Source organism: Danio aesculapii, chromosome 10 (genome assembly GCF_903798145.1).
Source record: "Danio aesculapii chromosome 10, fDanAes4.1, whole genome shotgun sequence".
Taxonomy (NCBI): Eukaryota; Metazoa; Chordata; class Actinopteri; order Cypriniformes; family Danionidae; genus Danio; species Danio aesculapii.
Genome location: NC_079444.1, coordinates 10,809,834 through 10,837,204, shown reverse-complemented (window position 1 = coordinate 10,837,204; position 27,371 = coordinate 10,809,834). Strand labels below are relative to the sequence as shown.

The 27,371-nt window shown below is 40.4% G+C and overlaps 1 protein-coding gene across 3 annotated transcripts in view; it reads left to right on the top strand.

Moving 5' to 3' along the window:
* strbp (spermatid perinuclear RNA binding protein) overlaps positions 1-27,371 on the top strand; it is a 175,996-nt gene that overhangs the window by 108,973 nt on the left and 39,652 nt on the right. For all 3 annotated transcript variants that reach the window (XM_056466445.1, XM_056466442.1, XM_056466444.1), the window contains exons 4-6: positions 1,883-2,127; positions 5,046-5,235; positions 20,769-20,913. In XM_056466445.1, the coding sequence (XP_056322420.1) occupies positions 1,883-2,127; positions 5,046-5,235; positions 20,769-20,913 (580 nt within the window). The remainder of the gene's footprint in view (positions 1-1,882; positions 2,128-5,045; positions 5,236-20,768; positions 20,914-27,371) is intronic.

The following is a 27,371-nucleotide window of genomic DNA, read 5'->3' as shown; positions in this document are numbered from 1 at the left end:
CCAGCAAAAATCTGTGTTTTTGAAAATAATGAAGACAGCAGAAATTAACAATATAATTAGTTTGTTTAACCTGACATGTTTATGATTTCAAAATATTTAACATTTAAATTTCTTAAAATAAAATATGTTGTGTTCAGTGGGGGAAAAGCTGTTATTTTCACCCAGACATTTTAAAAGAACACATTTTAGAGCAGTAAATCACAATACTGTGATATTTTTATCCAAGGTTATTATATTCTCAGAATCTTATACCAGCCCACGCCTAATAAAGAGTATTGACAAAAACTATAATAGTATATTGAAATATCACTTTGTGGTAAGTTGCTTTGTATTTTTGTCAATTAGTATTTTTTTATCTTTAAATTTATCTTGTTTAATTAAAAAAATTCATAAAAACTATACTCACATAATACCTGCTATTTGTTTTTTTAGTCCTGTCAAATAATTAATCATGATTAATCGCATCCTAGATAAAAGTTTATATTTTCATAATATATGGATGTGTACTCTATATGTATGTTTTTATTAATAACTACACACACGTACTGTACATAGTGTACAAAAGAAATATATTTACATGTATATTTATGTGGATATATATAATTTGTATTATATATATATATATATATATATATAAGTATTAATATATTTTATACAATTTATTGATGCATATATTTATATTCACAAAAACATAGACGGTACGCACAAAAATATTTAGTAAATATGACCCTTTATTTTGGATGCGATTAATCGTCTGACAGCACAATTTTTTTTAAATGAATTATACTGTTGTTTTGTGGAAAAGGGAGAAATTTACTTTCATTTTGACCATTTTTTACCATAATAACTGACTTGTTTAATTGGTCTAGATATTGTTTGGGTTGGTAAGTTTTATTTTATGTTACTTATGTAATTTATGCTGTTTGAGTGAAGAATGCATTAAAAAAAAGATCAACTGTAATATAGGGAATTATTACAATTTAAAGTGATGTTTTATTTGATGTTTTTTTTTTTCAATGTAATTAATTTCTGTGTTTTAAAAGCTTGAATTTCAGCTTAATTTCTCCAGTGTCACATGATCCTTCAGAAATCAGTCAAATTCAACTGCAATGTTTATCATCATTAATGTTGCGAGCTGTACTTTTCTGGAAACCTTATTTGCTTTATGACTCTATATATGAAAAATTGGGAGCCAATAAAATTATTTAATAAAGCCCTACAGGGGCGTCACGGTAGCACAGTGGATAGCATGATCACCTCACTGCAAGCAGGTCGCTGGTTCGAGCCTCGGCTGGGTCAGTTGGCTTTTCAGTGTGGAGTTTGCATGTTCTCCCTGTGATCGAGTGGGTTTCCTCCGGGTGCTCCAGTTTACCCCACAGTCTAAAGACATGCATTATAGGTGAATTGGGTAAGCTAAATTGTCCGTAGTGTATGTGTGTGAATGAGTGATGGGTTGCAGCTGGAAGGGCATCTGCTGCGCAAAACATATGGTGAAGAAGTTGGCAGTTATGGCAGGGGTCACCAATCTCATTCCTGGAGGTCCAGTGCCCTGCAGGGTTTAGCTCCAACTTGCTTTAACACACCTGTCTGGGTGTTTTAAGTATACCTAGTAAGATCTTGATTAGCTTGTTCAGGTGTGTTTAATTAGGGTTGGAGCTAAAATCTGCAGGACACCGGACCTCCAGGAGCAAGTTTGGTGATCCCTGCGCTATGGCGACCCCTGATTAATAAAGGGACTAAGCCGAAAAGAAAATGAATGAATGTATAATTGAGCCCTAAATTAGGTAGAAAAGTTGAAAAAATATTGATTCGTCAGAGTCACTGATTCATTTTTGTTTACAATTTAATCTAACAAACTTTGACTTTTTTTCTTTTCCTTCAGAGGTCTATTCGGTCATTCGGCAATGATGACCGTCACGTCATGGCCAAACACTCCACCATCTACCCTTCCTCAGAGGACTTGGAGGCGGTGCAGAGCCTCGTCTCCACCGTCGAGTGCGCCCTCAAACACGTGTCTGATTGGATGGACCAATCTCAAGCCAGCCAATCGAATCCAACAAATGCATCCAGCACACAGGAGGACGAGACAGAACCCACCGTGGACGAATCACCAGAAGGCAGCACAAAGTGAGTGCTCCATATGAAAAGACATGCTGTAAAAGTGAATGCATTTTTGCCAGAACTGTTCTACTATTGGAACGTTCAATACATTGGCTGGAAAATGATGTTGATAAGATGATTGGTTGATTACAAATATTCAGTAATTTACTTGTCTGCCAGGGATGCTAGCAATAAGATCAGCATTTTGATGATTCTTGAAGTGAATATTTGCCTTCATAGAGATTTAGATTCAGTGTTTCATAATGTTGTCAGTAAATAGTGCCATATACTATATTGGTTTTATAAGTCAAATTGTTCTCTGATAACTACATAGTAGGTTCATGGCTTCAGTAAGTTCAAAAAAATCTCCAGAAACCGTTTTGTATGCTATTTTTTACTCTATAAAATACCCATAGAATCAGAAGGTCCATGATTGACCATATATGGCTCGTGTCGTGAATATTAATGAGCTCTGTTCTGACGTGCTGCTCTTAAGGCTGGTTTATACTTCTGCGTCTAGCGATCGCTGTGACCCACTACGCAAGCCTTGCATGTAGCCATGCATTTATACTTCTGTGCGCTGTTTGTGTTGCTCTGCAATAACACTTCCAAAACGCTAGCTGGCAGTAGGTTTTTATTATCTTCTGTGTCGAGTTTCTTTGCGGGTATTTCATTTTTTTCTGAACACTACAAGTAGCTAAAACTAGGCACGAATCGGCAGACGTGCAACAACTTTAATCATAGGGTAAACACAAAACCGAAGTTTCCATCTGGAGCTCCTTCACGGGACTGGACACTTGCTTTATTGGGCTCGCGGCTCTCAGCAGTGCCCATACTCATCACCGGTACCAAGCTGACTAATCATAGAGATTGCGTTATGCGTCACTGAGATGTGTAGTTACATTTTTGAGAGGTACGCGTCAGCCACGACGAGAGCTATGCGACCGCTCGAAGGCTACACCTTCGGAAGTATAAATCAGCCTTTACACACACACACATACACACACACACACACACACACACACACACACACACAGCATGATGTACGCTTAACCCGGACAAATATAAACCCAATCAGAGTAACATTGACCTATTTTGCTCACCAGATCTGTTGTGGATAAAGGCTAAATTATAATTAAACTTGTATCATGTTGTATTTTAAAGCTACAGTCAAAGAAAACACAGCCAGGACTTAATATTAAGTTAAATATACGCTTAAAAATAACTAAGGGAGGAAATTTACCATTGTTGTCTCACTAGAAGACGTTGTTGCTTATCAAATGCAACATGAGGCGTGCATATTAATGATCTCAGAGCTTTTTATATGATCTCAGAGCTTGATGACATTGCTGCTCGTCAGGTCCGGATGAACAACCCAAATTAAGCATACATGCAAATGCGGAGGGCCATGAGTCTCGTCACAGTTTGTTTTGTCTTCTGATTGGCTCGTTGATCACCGGGTTTTTACACTGATGGAATTTACATGAGAACGAGGAAACAGTGGTGTCTGAGGCTTACAGTATGCCAATTTCCATATACTAATCTTTTATTATTCTATTATGCCTTGGTGTACCCAGATTTTTATTATAGGGCACCTTTAAAATGTAAAGTAAAACACAAAATATTTTGTTTGCTCTTGTAATCTTTTAATTGAAATCTGAAAATGCACTTGCTGTTTGTTTTCAGTCAAATTCTCAGATTACAGCTGTCTGAAGCCCCTTCACGCATACATACCTTTCCAGAAAATTACTGGCAATTTTCCAGAAAGGTCTGTGTGTGTGAACAGGCCCTTTTTGAAAATACCGGTAAATTCATTGCCGCAATTTTCCAGAAAGAAAAGTTGTAACATTACTGGTAATTTGCCGGAATGTGTGAATCTGTAATTTGTTCGAAAGTGTGAACGCAGAAGGAAGATTGCTGGAAAGAGTGCTTTCACGTCGAGAACGCACGGACGTGAGATGTCTATTCCACCCAATCAGAACATTCGGACGCATTCACATCCGTGCTGTTTAGGAAATAAAAGCCTTTAAATGTTTATCCAGACACAATTAGCTGCTAGATGTTAGTCAGATAACGTTTCTATGTTTCTCCTTAATGCCAACTGTGTAAAAAAAATGCTCATGATGTTAAACCGTCGTTTGTTTACCTTCAAGCTATGCTTCAGTTGCTTGAAGCGTGTACACGTGAAGGAGCCGGTGAGCGCCAGCACACACACATATTATGAACATCTCGACATGTGAAAGTGTTCCTCCATATGTTTTCATATAAATTGTTCACAATAATTATCCATCCACAGAATTTGTAATGTAGTCAAGTGTGTAAACATTTAGCTGCGGTTCGTGTTTCTGCCTTTGGATGTCTCTGGGACAAAGCAGCTGCATGAATGCTAAAGCTTCAAATAAAAGTGAAACCATCAAGAAAACCCGACCATTTCTATGTTTACAAATACAAGCACAGCCAATTAGAGCTCATTTCTGGTTAATGATGTCCGAATTTACAGGTATTTTGGAATGGATATGTGAACGGTCTTTTCCGGAAAATTTCCGGAACGTCCTTGTCTGTGTGAACACCTTTTTTTATGAATTTACCAGTAAAGTCGTTCCGGAAATTTTCAACATGACAACAAACAGAAATGGTGAGGAAAAGGTGTATATTAGGTTGTAATAACTCTCCCCAAACTCTTTTCCAGGTCTTTCTGAATGAAATGCCTACTTTACTCATCCAATCTGCTTATAGAAAAAAAAAGCCACGCCCACTGTTTTCTCATTTAATATTCAGTTTCTCTAGTAACTGCATCACAATTTATAAAAAAAACTGTTGCAACTTAACTTTACTGGTTTATTGGATATCAAAAATCTGATATTATGGAGTTAATTTCTTAATTTCTGCAGCTATTACACAATTTGCTGATCATTAATTTAGTGTTATGTGTGTGTGTTTGTCAGCGAGGGAAGCAGCTGTAGCAGTGGTCCCAGTGAAGGAGGAGTGCTGTGTGGAGTCATGAGGATCGGTCTGGTGGCCAAAGGACTTCTGATTAAAGATGACATGGACCTGGAGCTGGTGCTCATGTGCAGAGAGAATCCCACCAAGAGTTTGCTGTGCACCGTCTGTGAGCACCTACCACAGCAGATCGAGGTAATGGCACACACCTGCTGATAGAAAAGACACATGAGCAAGTCCAGTTATGATTTTGTTTATGATTAAAGAAATGAAATTAAGTTTTATGAATTAAAATATATAAATCATGTCACTGAATAAATTCATATCACAGAATCGCAGCATTGAGCAAGTTTGTCAGGCCTTGGGTGTAGCCTCTGCTATGTTGCCAAGTCTAGCTATTATAATCATTATTATATATTTTACTTACATGATAGAGGTAATAAAGTATTTAGGGCCTAAAAGATCTCATGAAGGGCTTTGAAATTTGATTTTTTTTTATTTGATCTCAACCGAAACATGAAGAGAGGGCGGGACATACTGTAGCTCCTCCCCTTTTTAAAAAACAGCCAACATTGTTTCGTTTTATCACCGCTCTGCTAGTAAGAGTGGTTGACATCAAGCTCATCAAATGTGAAACGTCATCAAGAGGGCGGGGCATGTCAGATACTACAGAGCATTTGATTGGTCACGATATGATGGGAAACTGAAGTATGAGGTGACATGAATAAAAAAACCTTCATCCATTTAGGCAGAAGTGACAAACTACAAACTTGACGTGTTTATATTAGTTTTTTAGTTTCTAAGTGCAAATTTTTTCACTGTTTTAGTGCGCACTAGCTTATAGATATCCTAAAAACGAACAATACTGATACTAACATCCAAAAAACTTTATTTTAATTTAATGGGCCCTTTAATAAAGTAGGAAGATGAACTTTGGGGTTATCGATTCTGTAGCCTGCTTGATAAATTTGAACTTATTTTGGTGCGTTGTTCTGGGGATTGCTTTTGCGTGTTTTTGTAGCGATATCTGGCAACACTGCATTGCCAGCACTTAAACGAGCAGGCAGCAGTCTGAAAAGAATTGTGCAGAGAACTGAGGAGACCGCATTTAGTAAGACAAACTATGATCATCACTGTCAGTACAAAACTGTCAAACGCTGTCAAAACAGTAGCATAATAACCCAGAGATCAACAGAAATAAAAAAACTAGCCAGGATGAAGGCTAAAACTACAGTCATGCTACACTTTTTACCTCTTTGACTTCTATTCATACACATGTGTATGCTGTTTCACATGTTCCAAAGTTCAAGCTTGAACTCTGACCTGCAAAATCACATCACGTGATTGATGCATAAAATATGTTTTATGTCGTATGGTCATCTTGTTTTATCCCGCCCCTTTTTGCAGCATCGTAATACAGAATTTGGTATGCTCAGTGTGACCATGGCTTAAGTTAAAGTCCCTTTAAGCAAGTCATTTCACTTGGCAGCCATCTTTAAAAAAAAAAAACTTTCGTTCAGTATGCTTGGGCATTCTGTTTGAATGGGGAAACATCAAATTCTCCAAAATTGCTTGCCAAACTTACGATTAAATTTCATATTAGGAATCACCAATAAAATTAAACAACAACTGTCTCTTTAGTTTCATTTGTACCATTGGAATCGTACAAAATCTGTAGAAACTCACGTCTAGTCCAAGCCTCACCCCTGGAGAATTGTCAGGCAATAGCGATCGCTGATTGGCTCCTGTACTAGATAGCGGGGCTTCTTTCACTATATTGACCTTTACACTTTTCAACACTTAAAACTTTACAAGTTGTGTATTCTATAGTCTTTGCTTAAGTTTAGTAGTTAAATAATGATTTACAAAGTCATGCTTGAACCTATGAATATCCATTAAGCATTATATAGAACTAGGGTTGCACCTAATTTTCGGCCACTGAACATTATTGGCTGAAAATGTCCAAAATAGAAAAATCTGCCATAAATATGAGCTGAAAAATGCTATTGCCCAGCAGTGTTCAACAATGGTTTTATTCTCCCTCTAGCCGTATTCACTGCCGGGAGTGAAGCGGCTTTCAAGGGCGGTTTGTTGCTGCACCGACCAAAGTTGACGGCTTGTTCGTGTGCTGCAGTCAAAGTTCAAAACAGAGTGATATATTTTGCTCTGGGGATATTTAGTTCATCAACCCATATCTGTCATGAGCACTCGGGATTTAGTATGGTAATGAATATGTGTATGGCAATGTTGATGTCTTTGGTCTTGGCGGTATAGATCTGCTACGCTGCTGCTGCTGTACCAAGACTTGCTACTGCCAGTAAATACACAGACATGCTGTCTGAGAATATAACATGCTGCTGCTGCAAACATAATACATATGTAACCCCCGTATCAGATCTAAACACAGGTGGAGCTGGGTCTCCAAAAACGCTCCACAGATTAACAGCGTAAAATGACGCGGAGCATTTAAACTGATGAGGTGATTTTCTGCCGAGGTGACAGCAACCAATCTCCTGCGCCATGTAGTTAATGACACAGGAGCAGATTAGGTGAAACTTTCAGCCTGCACGCGCATATGGTTTCATGGCAGAAATTTCACATACTTATCTATGCATGAACTGCACATGCTCACCAGAAAAGCAAAGTACACTTAAATAAAGTGCCAACAGGACATTTCTATATAGTGAACTTGTTCCTGCTGCTTGTGATTGCACTAATGTGCTGTCAAGGTAATGACACCTTTTCACTCATTCACTGCCCAAAAAATTGTAGTCAATAAAATTTGGTTATTTAATTAGCTTCTGTATTTTCCTTGAATTACTGTACATTTTTAAAGGCTTACTTTAAAATTACTTTATAATACATAATAAGATAATAATTCATCATTACAAAGGATTTTCTGTTTTGGTTTTCAGCCATGAGCATTCATAATTTCTGGATTTGGCCCATAATTTTCACTTAAGGGAATCCATATTTAAAACATAAGTTCTTATTTGTTATTCACATGTCAATCCTTTACTATGGCATCCGTATCCCACATCAAAGCTCAATTTTTACAGCTGAAGGCTCTATTTTTGGCTTTATTTGCCATATAGCGATCGACAATTGGCTCCTGTACTAGAAGGCAGGCTTTATTAGCCATATTGACCGTTACACTTTTCTCCATTCAAAACAATACGAGTGACATGTCTTGTGTATTCTTTAGTCTTTGCCGTGGCTCATGACGAAAGCTATAGGTGACTTGTTATTTAAAAGTGTTATGTGTATTCATGTTACGTCTCCAAAGCTTGTAAAAACAAAAATATATAGCATACTTTAATGCTTTTAATTTATAGTAGGTTATTTATTTAGTATCTGGACTGGATAGGACATGGGCCTGTTGATAAGAACATTTCTGCTGTGGTTTGCATGTGTCAAATTGTAAAAATAGACTTTTCAAAAAAATTTAAATAAACAAACAATATCCTACCTAATAATCGTCATCATCATCATCATCATCATTATTATTATTATTATTATTATTAATATTATTAAAGTATGATTTTTTAAATTTCCTAATAAATAATAAATATTAAATTTCATTTCTTAGTAAATAGCTTCATTATTTATTGATTTATATATAATATTAGAATACGTGTTAGCTTTTGTAAGTGATTTTATGCTTTAGAATAGAATATGTAATAATCTCAATAATATTTGTAAGTGAAACATAAGCGCTATACTCTGTGTCGTTTCCATATATTTCTATTAATATGGAGAGCGAGTGCATGCTTTAACTAAAACTAATGTTGGATTTTTAAAAAAATGTGTGTGCGTGTAAAACAAAATAATTTGCACAAAGAAATTATGGGGTTCTTCTCCAAGGCAGTTTAGAGAACCATTATAAGCGTTTTGAAATTATAAGCGTTATAACTAGCCCCACAAGGAATCTGCGTTTATGTATCTGAATTAAACCATCTATCTGACTGTCTCTTTAAATAATGTAGTGTAAATAATGAGCTACATTTGCAGATATTATTATTGAAGAATTCTGAACAACGCTCGGAACTCACAAATTTTCAAACTCTGGCTGCGTCCATACACATAAGCTACCAAAATAAACACTGACCACACAACCTCCATCACCGCAGGAGCTTTGATCTGCTGTGGCTAAATATATACTCAAAAGACAGGTTTTTTTTTATTGTTCACGTTTCATGTGTTGAAAGACTGCACTGCGGTTCACTGCAGCTAGTTTTCCCTGAAGAACAAGAGAAGCTTGTCTGCGATTGTCCTTTTTTTTTCTGGTTCGAGTCAGTTGCTTGCTATGATAATGCACTCATTTAAATGTTCATGTGAGAGTGATTTGTGCTAATGCGCTGCCAAACGATTGCTGCAGTACTGTTTTCTAAAAATGTAATGATAAAAGCTTTTCATTTTTTATAATTTATGATACATAAACATATATTGCTCCATATTTTTATCATTAGCTCAAACTATTGACTATTATTTTTGTGAACTGAAATAAAACTAATAAAAGTTAAATGTTAATGTATTAAAATCACTAAAACTGAAATAGAAATTAAACCTGTTTATAAATTAAGACATTCAAAGAAAATGTAACAAAAATATGAAATGTAAAATAGGGCTGCATGATGTTGGAAAAATCTGACATTGTGATGCTTTGTTTTGCTGCGATATAAATTGTTATATAAATATAATTTTCATCAGATGATTTGAATGGATCTATTTGGAAAGATTTAACATTTTTGTTCACATAATTTCTTAAATCTTTTTAAGAAATTATGATTTTAAGATTTTCTAGTCCCTCCACTGAATCAGCTGTGACAGGCTGACAGACAGTGAGAGAGAGAGAGAGAGAGAGAGAGAGAGAGAGAGAGAGAGAGAGAGAGAGAGCATGTGATCAATCCGATCCCAGGTGGACAAATAAGACATTCCCAGTCACACCTCGAGTGTGTTTCCAGTCACATTCCCAGTCACAAGTTTCTTTTGTCTACTTTCTACTGCTTCTCTGATGAGAGAGATGTATATCGGGTATTCACAGTCATAAACTAATTATGAAACTTATCGCTGCGATCTGCCAATAAAATACACCTAAGAAGAAATAATAGGTTAAAAAGTCCAAAGACTGACTGTTAGATATACAAAAGATTAGTTATATATCAACAGAGATGCAAGAGATTAGATCCAGCGGCAGGTCTTCAGATGGTCTGGCCGATGCAAAGCTATGCTTGGGGGGGGGGGGGTGCGTTTGGTGGAGCTGCCACTGACCGCCTGGAGCTTCCAACATTTTTATACAGGCGCTAACCTTATACATAAACTGCCGATTTGACTTTAAAATAACTATATTCTCGCTTAAAAAACTCTTTAAACTTGATTTTGTGGCATAATTTATGAGTATTTTCCTAATTTTGCGGATTCCCGTCCGCCATTAACAGTCCTCATCAGTTTCCTGTGCAGCACATGCCAGTTGCTATGGTAATTATAAACGTTTGGGAGAAGCGCATTTATTTCGAACTGTGACCAAACTGACTGGAACTACCTGTGCATTTCAATGAAAATAATGCACACCCTCCAGCCAATCAGAATCAAGAATTTCAACAGACCATGGAATAATGGTCTATATGGGGCAAGTTTTAAATTATATTTTATATAAAATAGTATTAAAAATGTTTAAATTTGTGCTTGTGAAATATTATCGGTGCTATAAAGCTGCAGTTTTACTTGTTTAAACGGGTAAGCTTTTTCGGTTTTATATGACCAACATACTAATATGCGTTTATGTGGGAGAAATTATCACATCACAACACTTTGTGGTTTCTTGTTTACCGATTCTCTTCTGTGGTTACGAATTTGCATGTGACCCTCAAGAGACCCAACAGCCCTGCAGTGTTTTGAAACCAAATGAAACCTTGCCGAACACCTAAAAAACAGACCTGCTCTATTTATATTCATCATGTGTAATTAATGAAAACCTGCCAGCAACCAGCTTCCCTAATTAGACACTTCGGACAGGCTGTAGGGACGGGGCGATCAGTAGCGGTGACCCACACACACACAGAAAAGACCCCAGACACAAATCCCATTAAAGCACACTGTCCTGCCAGCAGGTCAAGTCTCTGTTTAATGGATCTGCTCTTAATGGAGCAACTTTCCTTTCCTCCACTTCCTGTCTTCCCCTTCCTCTGTTGCATCAGCAGTTGAGTGATAGACACACTTCCTGCTGTTGCTTTTTTCCTCAAATGTGTGAATGTGTGTGGTAAAATGTGTTTTGCATTGCGGTATGTCCGAACACACACACACAAACACACACCCGGGTCACTGCAGTGGGAGCTGTAATTGATCTCTGGTTTACATGAAAAGAGCAGGCGAATTGGAAGTGCGTGGCTTGAATTAATTGAATGGATTACGGAGTCTTCCCCCACATCAAACTGGATTAGATTAAAGCAAGCATCCGCGCGTTTATGTGCCACCTCATAAACATGCTTGTAAAGGCATTGTGATGACGGGAGCAGCTGTGGACATGTGATACTAAAAGACGTAACCTCTAGATTCCTGTCCAGTACTGTATGTGTCAGCACTTTTTGACATTTGAGATTTGTTATGAAATAACCACAACCTAACAACATTTAGTACAAATACTAATGACGTATCAACAATAATATTGTAATTACATGACATTACTCTCTTATGTCGAGTTCAGACTGCAGGATTTTCAAAGTAGTCGTGTCACTGATGTTTTCACACTGCATGACTATCTGGGGTAGTGTTCTGTCATGCTGTGTTTACACTGCAAGATGGATCGGCGACAGGGGTTTTCACACTGCATGACATTACAATAGGAGAATCGCCGACAACTTTGTGTTGTCCACAAACTACATCTCACAACCAAACGCATGGAAACAACGCAAGGTCACGTAGTATATCTTGTGTTATTAATTACATAATGAGAAAGAAGCCTTTAGTGGGGTATAAAATGTACATATTTAGCTCACCTGGGGCCTCATGTATGTAGACTTGCATTGAATTCATACTAAAACATTGCGTACGGACAAAGCTGTAAACGTGCGTACGCAGTATAAAATTCAGATGTATGAAACAGTGTGTATGCTGAATCCCACACATATTCTCTGTGTACATCCGAATTAACGTGAAACTGAGCGCACGTGCATGAGCGCAAAACCCCTCCCTGCCCCCTCCCCCTAATAAATATGGTAATGACTCCACTTTGGCAAAACCAAATGAAAAAGTAATGGCAAAAGCAAGCAAAAAGAGAAACTTTTAACAGAATTGGAGTTGCTCCTTTTGGTGGTAGACCGATAACCGATAAACAGAGTTATTTGCAGGTTTGTTCTCCGTAATTAATAACAAAAGAAAAAAAAATAGAGTGGGAGAGTTTAGCTGACGCGGTTAACGCATTGGGGTCTGAACATCGCACTGTGAAGGAATTAAAAAAGAAATAGTGCGATGTAAAGGTGTAAAATTTTGTTTTTTCAGCAGTCACAATTTCAGCAGCGTGAGTGGCGTAGCTCGTAAAGCGCATGGCAACAAGTTTTGACACTATCAATCATGAACTGATTTCGAATCCAGCGTCTGATGAACTCAATCTTCTTTTTTACCCATTATGTATCAGATTTTGCCTACTGTTCGTCACGAGGAAGCCAAGTAGGAATCATTAATAAGTGTGTGTATTATGTTAAGCACTTTTGAGCATCACATATTATTTGCACATTTATTGAATGGAAATGTTTCCAATTCACGTATGCAAATTCATCTTCAGATGGCGCCTTTATAGCAATGTGCATGCAGTCGATCGCTCCGATTACACTGGGAAAACCGATGATCACTGCAAATTGCGATTTAATCTTTGGCTGGTCAACTGTATGGTATGGCGTCCCATCCCATCCCGTCCCATACAGCTGCCATTGCGCGGCTCAAAGATACTTTGTAGTGTGCAATTTAACACAATTGCCTCTAGGAGTCGCCAATAGAAAAAAACAAACACACACAAGAAATGCACGCACGCCAGACATGAAGTCGGTGTGGACCAACACACATTCTCATATTCATTTCTTCGTTAGTAAATCCAAACTTGAGTGTGAAATCTGGCAGCGTTGATAGATGAGGCCCCTGGCCTTTAAATGGAATTCGCAGTTTCTCTCATTGGCGGCAGTGCAAATGTTTTTTTCGATATTCTACTTTTGCTTGTAAATCAACTTCACATCTTTGGGTGGAAACATAGGTATTTTTGTGTTTCTTTGTCTTTTAATCTAGGTAAAGTAGTACTTTGCATCGGAGAGCCTTGTAACAAACTTGAACGCTTCACATTGGATTGAACTGTGATGGTCATGCTGGTGCAGTGACACGCATTCTCTTTAACTTATGTAGCACAGTCTCTATTGAACCAAGCTGATAAATGGCCACAGAGTTTCGTTTAGCTTTAGTGCATTCATCATTTATCAATAGTGGCAATAGCGAGACCTCTAACAAAATGTAGTCACACTAACTGAAAAAAGATTGCAAAATGCAACCACTTGATTGCAGTTTGGAGTGCTGCAGTAGATAGTGACACCTCCAGTTTATACAGATTACATCAAATAATTTCCAGATGTTATATGTAGTTTTAAACATCCTCAAGTAGTTTAAACTGAACTAAAGGTGTTTCATAAAGTTCCCATTCTGCATTGTGGGAAACAGCTTTTTTGGTCTAAAGCAGCTTTTTCAGCCAAACACACACACACACACACACACGCACACACACACACACACACACACACACACACACACGGAAATCATCGTTATTTCTGTTCTGTGACCTTTGGTTGAACATTTTTGGGAAAAACATCTAAAGTTTTTATCCATAGTATTAAAACAGGATATACCCAAATGTCCAAAACTTTGTATTCTAAATATTTTCCTATTACGAGCAGTTTCACTAGTTCAGATAAGAAACTGTTAACTTTCTGGTTATTACATGCAAAACTTGAAACAGAGAGCCTGTATTTTGGACAATGGTTGCGGGAGTTGTCTTATTGTTTGGCTTTTAACTTACAGTTGATGTCAGAAATATTAGTCCACCTCCTTTATTATCCCCACTGTTTTAAATATATATATATATATATATATATATATATATATATATATATATATATATATATATATATATATATATATATATATATATATATATATATATTTTTTTTTTTTTTTTTATATATGTTTTTTATAATCTTTATTTATTATTTTGAATCTTTGCTCTTGGCTTCTGTAGTTCTGTAGTACGTGTTAAAAGCTACTAAAATCAACAAAGACAGTGTTAAAAAAACTAGGTTAGAAAAAAGTATCGAGTTCGGTACCAATCGGTACTAAAATTTTCAAAACGTCTATTTTTACACAATGGCCAATCAGCGGTGCTCAACAACGCTTAAATTTTAGCAGGAAATGGATATAGAAAATGACTGTGATTGGACATGGACATGAAGGTCATCAGTTCACAATTGCAATGCAAATAACGATACATGGAAACTGGAGTGTTTGAAAGCCGTGTAGATCAGTCGATTCATCACTAGTATGGCAATTCCAACCTAGGCTCTGTCACGGATTGGTCAGGCTCTCACGATCCCCACTCACGAAGATCACCATCACCTGACTTCTAATGAGCACACAGCTGCATCACATTCACGAGCACCAGATAAAAGCACAGCACTCCAGTCGCTCATTGTCCGGGCTCGTCTCGACGAAAGCGGACAACTGAGCGACCACTCAGCGTAGTCATCCTCAGCTAAAACAAACGCTTTACTTACCTGTTCTCTTTGTATTCCTCCTAGTCTTCCTGGTCCACCCGAATCGTCCTGTCTTCCAGTCCTTCCAAGTCTGTGTCATCCTCTGTCAGCTGTATCTGGTGTGTGCTGTCCATCCTCGTGTATTCCTGTTGCCCAGCCACGGAGGAAAAGACCCCAACATCATTCCTGATCCTCCTGGCTATCCTTCATGTGCTCCTTGTTGTCATTTAATAAACACCCTAACGTTTCCTTACCTCTGTCTCCTGTCCGCTTCATAACAGAAGCCCGGACCAATAACGACGACAACATGAGCACCCCCGATCACTTTCAAGAGCTGGTGGACCAGTTGAAGCGGATTCTACAGCCACCAGCTCCACTTTCCAACGCACCACCAGCACCGAGCACTTCCGCCTCCACAGTTTCTTCTTCGGCCCTTCCTTCCAGTCCCATGGCCCGACCAGCGCCCTACTCAGGCGGAGCGGGGGAGTGCAATGGTTTTCTGTTACAATGTTCCCTCATATTCGAAATGCAACCTTCTCTATATCCCACAGATAAGTCAAAGATCGCCTACATCGTATCACTACTCTCTGGGCCTGCACTTAAATGGGCTGAGACGATCTGGAACCAAGCCGGGCCGGTCATGAATTCCATCACTACCTTCACGGAGTATTTCAAAGAGGTGTTTGGACGTTCTGATGGGGAAGTAGCCGCTGGAGAGCAGCTGTATCATCTAAAGCAAGGTACTCTATCTACACAGGAATATGCTCTCCGGTTTCGCACTCTAGCAGCTGCAAGTGGATGGAATGAGAGATCGTTGTTGACCACGTACCGGCTCGGCTTGGAACCCACTCTCCGAATCCAGCTGGCCACATTAGATGATACTATGGGTCTGGAGAGATTCATCCAACATTCTCTCCGATGTTCCGATCGTCTCCGTTCCTATCAACAGGACACCATCACCCCCTCGTCTGCACTCCTCCAATCGCCTGAGTCAACAGCCTCTCCAGAACCAGAACCCATGATAATAGAGTCTGGAAGACTGACATCAGCGGAACGACAGAGGAGGCTGACCCGGGGTCTGTGTCTATACTGCGGTGTCAGTGGACACACCCGTATGGAGTGTCCCCTTCGTCCCATTCGGACTTCAGTGAGTGTATTCAGTACGAATATTGAACAATGTAAACCACTTACTACCACCGTACAAATAACTACTGCCTCTATTTCTCTCCTTGTCACAGCCCTCATCGACTCCGGGTCAGCAGGGAACTTCATCTCCCAATCCCTCTGTCGTCAACTCCACCTACGTACTGAGGCGTCCTCGCATATATACCAGATACAACCGATAACCCAGTGCACTCGATCTTCGACCCGTATCCATCGACAATGCGAAGACATCCTTCTTCAAGTGGGGTTGTTACATCAAGAGAGGATTCAATTTCTGGTTCTGGAGGGTGCAAATATGGACATCATTCTAGGGCGCCCGTGGCTGGTGAAGCACGATCCCATCATCTCTTGGGGCACAGGAGAGATAAAGAAATGGGGATCTGGATGTACACCTACCTGTTTTCCAAATCTCCCTCTTCAAGGTCGGAACCCCCATTTCTTTGTTTACAACATCGGTCGAGAGTCCTCCTGAGAAGCAGTCTATCCACATTCCTAAGGAGTACAGCTCCTTTCATGATGTCTTCTGCCCCAAGAGAGCTTCCCAGCTACCGCCGCATCGGCCATGGGACTGCGCGATCGACCTAGTTCCAGATGCCCAGTTGCCAAGAGGTAGGATCTACCCGCTCTCGCTTCCAGAGAATCAGGCAATGGAAGATTACATAAGGGAGGCTCTGAGTCAGGGGTACATACGTCACTCAAAATCACCAGCCGCCTCAAGCTTCTTCTTTGTGGCCAAGAAGGACGGAGGGCTGCGTCCATGCATCGACTACAGGGTCCTAAATAACGGTACAGTAAAATACCGATATCCCCTTCCTCTGGTACCAGCCGCTTTGGAACAGCTCCGAGAAGCTAAAGTCTTCACTAAATTGGACCTCCGCAGCGCGTATAATCTGATAAGAATACGTGAGGGGGACCAATGGAAGACAGCATTCGTGACCCCTACTGGCCACTATGAATATGAGGTCATGCCTTACGGTCTGGTCAACGCCCCCTCCGTATTCCAAAACTTCATTCATGAAGTCCTCCGGGAGTTTCTTCACCACTTTGTAATAGTGTACATAGATGACATCCTCATTTACTCCCGGAGTGAGGCCGAACATCGCCAACACGTTGCGGAGGTCCTACACACATTGAGAGAACATCACCTCTACCTCAAAGCGGAGAAATGCTCATTCCACCAGAAGTCGATTCATTTCTTGGGATACATCATTGACCAAACCGGTATACGTATGGATGGGAAGAAAATTGAGGCTGTTCTATCCTGGTCAGAACCCACTTCCATTAAGGAGCTCCAGAGGTTTCTTGGGTTTGCTAACTTTTATAGACGGTTTATCAAGGACTACAGCAGGATTACATCACCTCTCACTAATCTCCTCAAGGGTAAACCCAAAGGACTGGAGTGGACCAAAGAAGCAGCCGCAGCCTTCCGCCTTCTTAAGAAGGAGTTCACAAGGGCCCCACTCCTGACTCATCCTGACCCAAATCTTCCTTTCGTGGTGGAAGTGGACGCATCCACCACCGGCGTCGGGGCAGTATTATCCCAACATCATGATACACCGCCCCGACTGCATCCCTGTGCCTATTTCTCTCGGAAGTTGAGCCCGGCGGAGCAGAATTACAGCATAGGAGACAGGGAGCTTCTAGCAATCAAGCTAGCCTTGGAGGAGTGGCGTCACTGGTTGGAGGGAGCCAAACATCCGTTCCAGGTGATCACAGATCACAAAAACCTCCAATATATCAAAGAGGCCAAGAGACTATGTCCACGTCAAGCCAGATGGTCACTTTTCTTCTCACGTTTTGATTTCTCCATTTCCTATCGTCCAGGACCCAAGAATCTAAGAGCAGACGCTCTCTCTCGTTTACACGAGCATCACGATCATGAAGAACTCCCAACGAAGATTCTTCCCGAACACATCTCCATTTGTCCGATCACCTGGAACGCTCCTCCAGTCGTTGCCACTCCGGAAGCCCCTGCTCCGCCGGGATGCCCTCCTCATCGGCAGTTCATACCACCTGAACACCGGGTAGATCTGATCCACTCCTTACATACCTCGCTAGGCACTGGACATCCAGGGATCAACAATACTCTCTCGCTAGTATCCCAACGATTCTGGTGGCCAAACATGGCAAGGGATGTGAGGCAATATGTTCAGGGCTGTAAGGACTGTGCCCAATCCAAGAGCCCACGTCATCTACCCGCTGGAAAGCTCCATCCCTTGCCGATTCCGAACCGTCCCTGGTCACACCTAGGAGTGGACTTTATCACTGACCTCCCCTCGTCAGAAGGTAATACCTGTATTCTAGTCATCGTAGATAGATTCTCAAAGTTTGTCAAACTAATCCCTCTGAAAGGTCTTCCCACAGCCTTTGAAACAGCCGACAATATCTTTAATCAAGTCTTCAGGTCATTTGGTATTCCAGAAGATATTGTGTCGGACAGAGGTCCACAGTTCATCTCACGTCTATGGAAAGCCTTCTTCAAGCTCCTAGGTGTGGCCGTCAGCCTCTCTTCTGGATATCATCCCCAAACCAACGGGCAGACAGAGAGGAAGATTCAGGAGGTGGGACGGTTCCTGAGGACCTTCTGCAGTGGTCACCAGAGCTCCTGGAGCCAGTATTTGGGCTGGGCAGAATATGCCCAAAATTCACTGCGGCAACCCTCCACCGGACTCACGCCATTCCAGTGCGTCCTGGGCTTCCAACCACCGCTCTTTCCCTGGGATGGCGAACCATCTGATGTCCCCGCAGTGGATCACTGGTTCCGGGAGAGCGAGAGAGTCTGGGACGAGGCTCATCAACATCTGCAGAGGGCAGTCCGTCGAAGCAAGGTAACCGCCGATAGAAGAAGGTCTGAAGAACCCAGATACACACCCGGACAAAAGGTGTGGCTATCCACCCGGGACATACGCATGCGACTGCCCTCTCGCAAGTTAAGTCCCCGATTTGTTGGTCCCTTCACCATCGTGGAACAGGTTAACCCCGTCACCTACAAACTACAATTACCCTCTCACTACCGTATTCACCCTACATTCCACGTATCACTCCTGAAACCCTATCACGATCCTGTTCTTCCCTCCACAGAGCCTGACCACGAAGAGGAACCCCCTCCTCCACTGCTCCTAGAAGAAGGAGCCGTCTACGCAGTGAAGGAGATCTTGCGTTCCCGACGTCGTGGTGGCCAGTTGGAGTACCTGGTGGACTGGGAAGGGTACGGCCCCGAAGAAAGGACATGGGTTCCCAGAGCTGATATTCTCGATCCTAGTCTCATGGTGGAGTTTCATGAGAGCCACCCTGAGTTCCCAGCGCCTAGAGGCAGAGGGAGACCACCACGGCGTCGGAGGTGTCGGCCCTCAGGAGCGGGCCCTGGGGAGGGGGGTACTGTCACGGATTGGTCAGGCTCTCACGATCCCCACTCACGAAGATCACCATCACCTGACTTCTAATGAGCACACAGCTGCATCACATTCACGAGCACCAGATAAAAGCACAGCACTCCAGTCGCTCATTGTCCGGGCTCGTCTCGACGAAAGCGGACAACTGAGCGACCACTCAGCGTAGTCATCCTCAGCTAAAACAAACGCTTTACTTACCTGTTCTCTTTGTATTCCTCCTAGTCTTCCTGGTCCACCCGAATCGTCCTGTCTTCCAGTCCTTCCAAGTCTGTGTCATCCTCTGTCAGCTGTATCTGGTGTGTGCTGTCCATCCTCGTGTATTCCTGTTGCCCAGCCACGGAGGAAAAGACCCCAACATCATTCCTGATCCTCCTGGCTATCCTTCATGTGCTCCTTGTTGTCATTTAATAAACACCCTAACGTTTCCTTACCTCTGTCTCCTGTCCGCTTCATAACAGGCTCATTCTGAGAACGTAGTCCCTGTTTTTGCAGAGGCCGCTGTGCGCGCTTTTTCCCCGCGCCGTTCTCGCGTAAACCCGCTGGAGGCCGCTGTTGAACGACCTTCCGCCTGTCTGCCTGAATGACAGAATGATTGACCGTGCGACCGGCCAATCGGCTGACCCACCCTCCTCTGTCCCTATACCCAACCAACGACGATTCACAAAAGCCGTCCAGAAAAAGAAAAGCCCTCGTCTGATTTTTACCACGTTTTCGGATTTTGACCACATTCTCACCCTGTGACGAACTTGTTCGCTTCATTTTTTTGGATTTTGTTTTTGTTTTCCTACCTGATTTCTGGAACCGCTCTTCCCCGGACGTCGTCGTCGTGGTCAGCCCCTCTTTGCGCCTCGAGTCCGCCAGAGTACACGAAGAGCTAACCGGACAAACTGGTTGCAGCGGGAAAGCCCTCCACACGGAGGCGAGCGGCCGGCCGGCAAGTGCCGAAGGGAACGGCGTCACACCGCCCCGCAGCGTTCGCTTAAAAAAATGCAGCCGTACGTACCCCCGGCTATGTATTTCGCGGTCTCCAGAAACGTCCACGGGACTATGTTCTCAGAATGAGCCTGGGTTGGTCAATTCATAGATGCTGCATAAATACTCCAGAGTCCCTCTATCTGTGTTTGCACTCAGAGTCATTTCTGTTGAGCATGTGAACACAATGGCCAATCAGCGGTTTAAGAACGTGCTCAACATCACTCAAATCTTAGCAAGAAATGGACATTTCTTAAATTTCAGTACTGATTAGTACCGAACTCGATACTTCTGACAAACCTATTTTAAACAACATTAAATTCTATTTTTAAACATGTTTAACCAGTCTAAACTGAAATCAAAGTGATCTGAGCAAAAACTGTCATGTTTTTGACACTTTTACCCTCTGACCCTGCAGAAGCTAACCGAGGAGAAGTATGAGGTACAGCAGTGTATTCCTGAGGCCGCCATCTTGGTCTGCACCACAACAGAACCCAAGCTCACGCTGAAGGTGACGCTCACCTCTCCGCAGATTAAAGACGACTGCGAGACCGAGGAGCAAGGTTTGCGGTTTCTGTCTTTCTTTTTATTTTCTTAGCAGGAGGTGAGGGGAGGGATGGATGAACGTGTCAGTGTGTGCATTTTTTAGTGGTGGTCCATTAGTAGAGGAAGCTTTAATCTCCTTTTTTTACTCTGCATTCAGAACTCTCTCGGGGACACTCAGACAAAGCACACATACACACACCACTGGACTCATCTCATAGTCAAAACACACACACACAGAAAGAAAGCTGATTCAGCAGCAGGTTGAGTGGTCTGCGGTCTGTCAGACTCTTGACCCGCAGGGCCGCTAACGGGACGAGTGTAAAAGAGTGGACACAAAGAGATAAAAGACACACAACTCCTTCAAAGAAAACATGAAATGCTCTTCGCTAATGAAATGGGACGTTACAAGGTATAACCGAATATTCAGTCTTGAAAAATGTGGAGCAGGACTGTTTTTCCGTTATGTCATTCATATTGGTATTGGTCTGGATTGAAAGAGCAGCCCAGCGCATTTTGGGTGTAATTCTCGTGGCATGTGGCTGATGTTTTCATGTCTTTCATCTCTGTTAAAAGGATACCGCAGTCATTAAGGAAAGTACTGTCATTATTAGGCATACAGGATATATTGGTGACCATATTGGTTCTGGCTAGTAAATGTTTATTTTTTACTGTTGTCTTTATTGGCCCTGTATAATACAGCAGATAAAATATGGATTTTACATTTTGCACGTTGCTCACAAAAGTATCACACTTTAGAAAGTTTATGTTAGCGAGATGTTAGCAGTGTGGGAGTTTATCACTTAGAAAAAAAATGAATATTTTACAATATTTTACAATGTTTTCTGTAGTTAAGGTTTTAAATTGAAAATCCATTTACAGGGGGGGAAATAGGTTTTGAACACATCATGTTTTTTTGCTGGGAATAATACTTCTACAGGAGCTGTTGACATGGAATTGAACCCGACTTTGGTAACAAACGCAAACAATACAAACCTAAAAATAAAACCAAAAAAATCTGAAAAATTAGTAACAATAATGTTATAATAATGAAATGACACAAGGAGAAAGTACTGAACTACTGAAATCTATTTAAGACTTTATATAAAAGGTTTTTTGGTGATTGCAGCTTAAAGACACCTCTCATATGGAGAATTGATCAGGTCTGAGTTTTTTTTTACAGACTTGTGTACAAATCTTGATGGTTCTGTGGGTCTCGTCTATTAAATCTGATCTTTAATTTGTATTTTACATTGGATTTAAGTCAGGTGATTATCTGGGCCATTTTACAGCTTGAATTTCTTTCTGTGAAAGCATTTAAGAGTTTCCTTGACTGTGTTTTGGATTATTGTCTTGCTGAAATGTCCATCCTGGATTCATCTTAATCATCCTGGTAATGTAGATGTTGGACTGAAGTAGCTAATATTAATTTACAATGAGGAAGGGCAGAGGGTTGTTGAAGAATTATTGAGATTTCAGCTGCTGTCTGGGCTTTCACTGCCTTTCTACACCTCCCTTTCTTTATGTGTTCAATACTTTTTCCCTGCTTGATTTCATTTTATTCCGCATAACTTCATTTGTGAACTAATTAGATTTGTTTTCTTTGTATATATGGATTTCTTTGGTTGTTACAAACATCCGGGAAAAATTTCAAGTCAATGGCACCTTTAAATAAATGTTTTTTGAGAAATATGGTGACGTGTTCAATACTTATTTTCCCCGCTGTATATTGATTGGCCTCTTCCCTTCTCTCTTCAACTCTATGTATAGTTGAAGGCAAACTTATTAGCCTTCCAGTGAAATTCTAACTTTTTTTTCAACACAATTTCTAATTCTTAATTCTTTTGCCTTTGCCGTGACATCACAGTGCACGATATTTTACTAAATGTATTGCAAGATACTAGTAGGGGTAGTGGTGAAGGGGTAGGCATGTACCAATTCTCTTTAGCTTGAAGGCGAAGGGCTAAGGGAAGGGCTAGATATTTCAGGACCATTCGAAACCAAGGGGTAAGAAAGTTTCCCAGAAAACACCATCTACAATTGCAGCATGGCTGCACACGGAAGTAAGGAGATGCACAAATTAATATTTTTGTCATTATTACGAATTGTTTACAACAAACAAGCACATGTTTTAATACATTCATACATTCATTATGTTTTACCATCAACGCTAAAATAAAATCGGCTAAATCTATAATCCCTGATAATAACTCCTGTATAGCAGTCCCATAACATTCTGTCACTTGATGACACTCAAATACCTTGTCAGAAATGTCTAGTGGCTGGGCATGATCTTTTGACAGTGTTTGGTATAATGTTAATGCTTTTTTGGTGTGTTTACATAGATGAATATGGCCACGGTGTAAATGTACAGTACAGTTACGATCTAATTGCCACATTATATCATAATGATAACATGATATATGCTTTCAGTCATTTCCAGATGATAAATACCCCAAAAAATTGCGAAGCGATTGTCAATCTCATATGAAGCAAGAGATTGCGATGACATATGATGACGTGTGCAGGTGTAGTAGGGGTGTCCCATTTCTATAGGGGTAAATTTTGAAGCTCTTTCCCTTCCCACTCTGTTTCAAGGGCCAAGGGTAAAGAGAAGGGAAATAGGTACAAAAATAGAATTGGAACTAGGCCTTTCTCTAAAAGAAGAAAAGAAAAAAGGAACATTTCTTTGCTCTTTTGAAAAGAACTTGGGGAAATTCTAAAAAAGAATATAAATTAGACCGGAGGGCTATAAATGCTGTAGAAGTAGTCCATATAGTGAAAATCAGTGGGGTCCAAAATAACCTTGAACCTCATTGACTGTAATTGCATTGACAAAAGGACACTTTTTGGATTACTGTAGTTTCTTTGCATCCCACAGAAAAAGGCAAGTTTACAGGTTTAGAACAACATGAAGGTGAGTAAATGGCAGAATTGTACCGTATGTTGTTTTTGTTGTGGTGAATTATCTCTAGTTCACTCTTGCTCAGGTTTTAAAGTCTCTTTTGAAATCCGTCAAGTCTGAAAGCAATTAGAGTTGGTTATTGCTGATGGAGAAGCACTTGAGCGCTAAGCACATGAGTAGAGATAGGGTTGGAAGCCTGTTATTAGAGTTTTTGGTGCCATGACCCGTGACTGACTGATTTGACAGCTGAATTGGTTTGTAACTTTAAAGGATGGCATTTAGGCAATAACAATTAGAGCTGCGGTGATGTGAAACGTGTTTCTTTTTTTGGCTGTCTTTCCTTCATACACACACACCTTTTGCCTCACACACACACCCTCGTACATTCTGTTGCTCTATGCAGATATGCAAATGCTTTGCCTGTGATTTGGAAGGCTGCAGATCTTTGTATATGCTTGAGTGCGCTTCTGTGGCAGTAGCAAGCCTCAATACTGGAGAGGGTGTAGATATTATTGTAGGGGTCACTATGCAGATTTCTAAAGAATTATAAAACAAAGTTGTCCTTAAATAGATAAAAATGGAAGTGGGAAATCAGTTCCAGGTGGTAAATGTTGCCCGTAAAAGACATGTGAATGCAAGAAAAGTCTTTAGATTCTGTCTAGATGTAATGTGCGGTAGAAATCTACATGGGACAAAATTTTTTAATCCTACTCCCGCCCGCTTCTGCAAGGTTTTATTCCGCACCCGACCGCTCACGCCATATTTTCAGCCATTGTTCACCCGCTGCCCGACTCGCCCTGTTTTTATACCCAACCCGACCATTCCTGCTAAATTTAGATCTGGTTTCCAAAATCTCACGTTTAAATTGGGTACTACTAAACGAGAGAGGTAACAGATAAAACTGTAGGTTGTGCAAGGATTGTAGGCTTGTCAGTTTTGTTTGCCCCTTTGTGATGAGACATTAATGCCCCCTTAAACTTGAAAAACAATGAGGAAATCACAGATAAGCACCCACTCCTGTTCAGATTACACCAGAGTTACCGACCTCTACCGTGTTTTATTCGAAAATTTATGGAGCTGCTCCTTTGAGGAGCTTCTAGCCAGATCCAGCACTGAACTGGGATAGATTCTGGAACTTCACCTTTGTCAAAACAGAAGACCCTCTGTGGAAATAGCAGCATTTGGACTGCATTTTAGCTTTCTCTGCTATAACATTTACAGCGCCTCTGGCCACGCCTCTTTGCTGCACAGGGTGTATGCGCTTGGTAAAAGCGTGCAACAGGAAGCCTTTGTGATCTCACTAGCCCGGATGTATTTTTTGTAGTCCCCAAACTTCGTTCACTGTAGGCTTTGCTAAGCTAACTCTGTAAAAGCCAATGTCTCTTTGAGAGACTTTGAGAATATTACATTCGTAGATGTTGTTTATGTTCACACAGCTACTTTACACATCAACTAAAGTTTAAAATATGATATCGTAGTGGAACACCCCTTTAACATCTGTTATTTTACGTTAAATGTTTGTAATTTAAATTACAGATTTTTTTTACAGTGCTGTTTTACATGTTGTAGAACATAACGTCATTACGTCATCACGCTATCCAATGTTTCCTCTGGAGTTTCGGATGTTTAATTTAAACATTTTTTACTTTAACTGCAGTTCGGCAGTTTCACTTTCATTCCGCAACATTTCATTCATGCCCTTCTGACAAACTCTGAGGTATTGGTATTGGAAGCAAGTTTGAAGTAAGGAAATAAGTTATTGGAATTTGATATGCCACTAGAGAAAGAAAATTGCTGCATTTCCGCATAATCAAAGTATTGGTGTCCATGTAAACATACTCACTGATGGGACATTTACTCGCAGTGAGCCTTGTTTTGGCGCATGGGTATCCATTCTAACATGCACAGAGCCAATTCAGAGACTAATTAAAGCAAGGGGGGGAATTTAAATGCAAAAAAAAATAAAAATGTATATCCATAAGCTTATTGACCTGTGGAGGTCATACTGAACGGTTTAATATTATATTGAGTATTGTGACATCCCTAATTACTACTGGCCTACAGATGATAACCTACCTTTAAATGTAAACAACAATAGGCTATATGCACAGCGAGTGTTTTTCAGCCAATGATTAACTTCTGGTGAAAGCTTTATGTGACGATTTTCATAAGGTTTCTTTTACAGCATCGATGTTGTAATGTGATTGCAATACATTCAGTTAGATAGATTTAAGCATCCATTTTTTGTTAAAGCGTAAAAAGAGATAAAAGACCATTTAAACTGAGGCGCTGTCATTAGCAGCAGACTAGCGCAGAAACTCCATAAAAAATACTGGGATAAAATTAATTTCCTTATTTCAAAGATATGGCATGGAGAAATATAATTTAATGCAGTGCGTCTTGTTTGCTCTGATACCCACTTTATATCGTATCTCAGCCAGGCAGTGAAGATTGCTGTTTTTTTAAAGAAATCAGATCTTAAACGCTGTGATTTTGTATGAGATGACAATTAACCGGAAACCCAGAGGATGGTGAACTGAATTTAAAACTCTGTGTGCATATACCCCTTTATATTAGGGAAAACTTCTGTATTTTTAGTTTATGTTTTTTATTATGGGCCCAAGAACTAAGAGTGCTATACATTTGGGACAGTTTATGGATGCGTGGGCAATTTTATTTGGGTGGAGTATCCCTTTAAAGCCAATTTGCCTTAATCTCCCTCTCTCTGACACACAAGCACTCATTTTCAGGTTGCTTTGCTCCCTCCGCCATCCTCTTTGATGTAGATTGTTAGCAGCGGGAGGGGAAAATGAAAGAATGTATCCGGACTGAGGAATCAATAGTGGTGGCAGCACACACAGCTCATCCATCCAGCAGAGGTGTCAGATGTGGACACTGGGCCTGGAGTGAGGGATGACGGATGAGAGGAGGAGCGATGGCTTGTAGATCACGACAGGAGAACCTCGTATTTTCCCTGAGCGGGTCAAGGGCCCTGTCCCGTTGAGAAACGGCTCAATCTCAGGACCAGCCAGGATGGCCAGAACTCATCAGCTCAGACACACACACAAGCATACACACACACACACACACATACAGTATATACCATATGGAGAAATGACACTGACACACACATATAACGGTATGATATTAAAAAAAAGTGACTGAGTTATATATCATTCCATAAATCAAAAAGATAATAAAATAAACATTGTTATTCTTATAAAATACTACAAGTGAAAAACCTCCGGCATGTTTTTAGATCATCAATATATTATATTGTCGTATTATTCTAAGTTTCGGTCACTAAAATTGTGGAAAGAATCATTGTATTAGATTTTTTAATACTGTAGTACAATATCAAGGATTACAAGGTCTTTTCAATGTCAGAATGCAAAAACTGAATATTCCTAGAAATAGGCTTTATTTTATTTAGCTTTTTACTTTTACGTTTATATTTTTACATTTACAATTGTACATTTATTTTATTTGACATTTTGTGCATATATCAAATAGTCAATGAGGTAAAACATGTAATATGTACATATTTCTACATTACTGAGCACAATAAGGAAG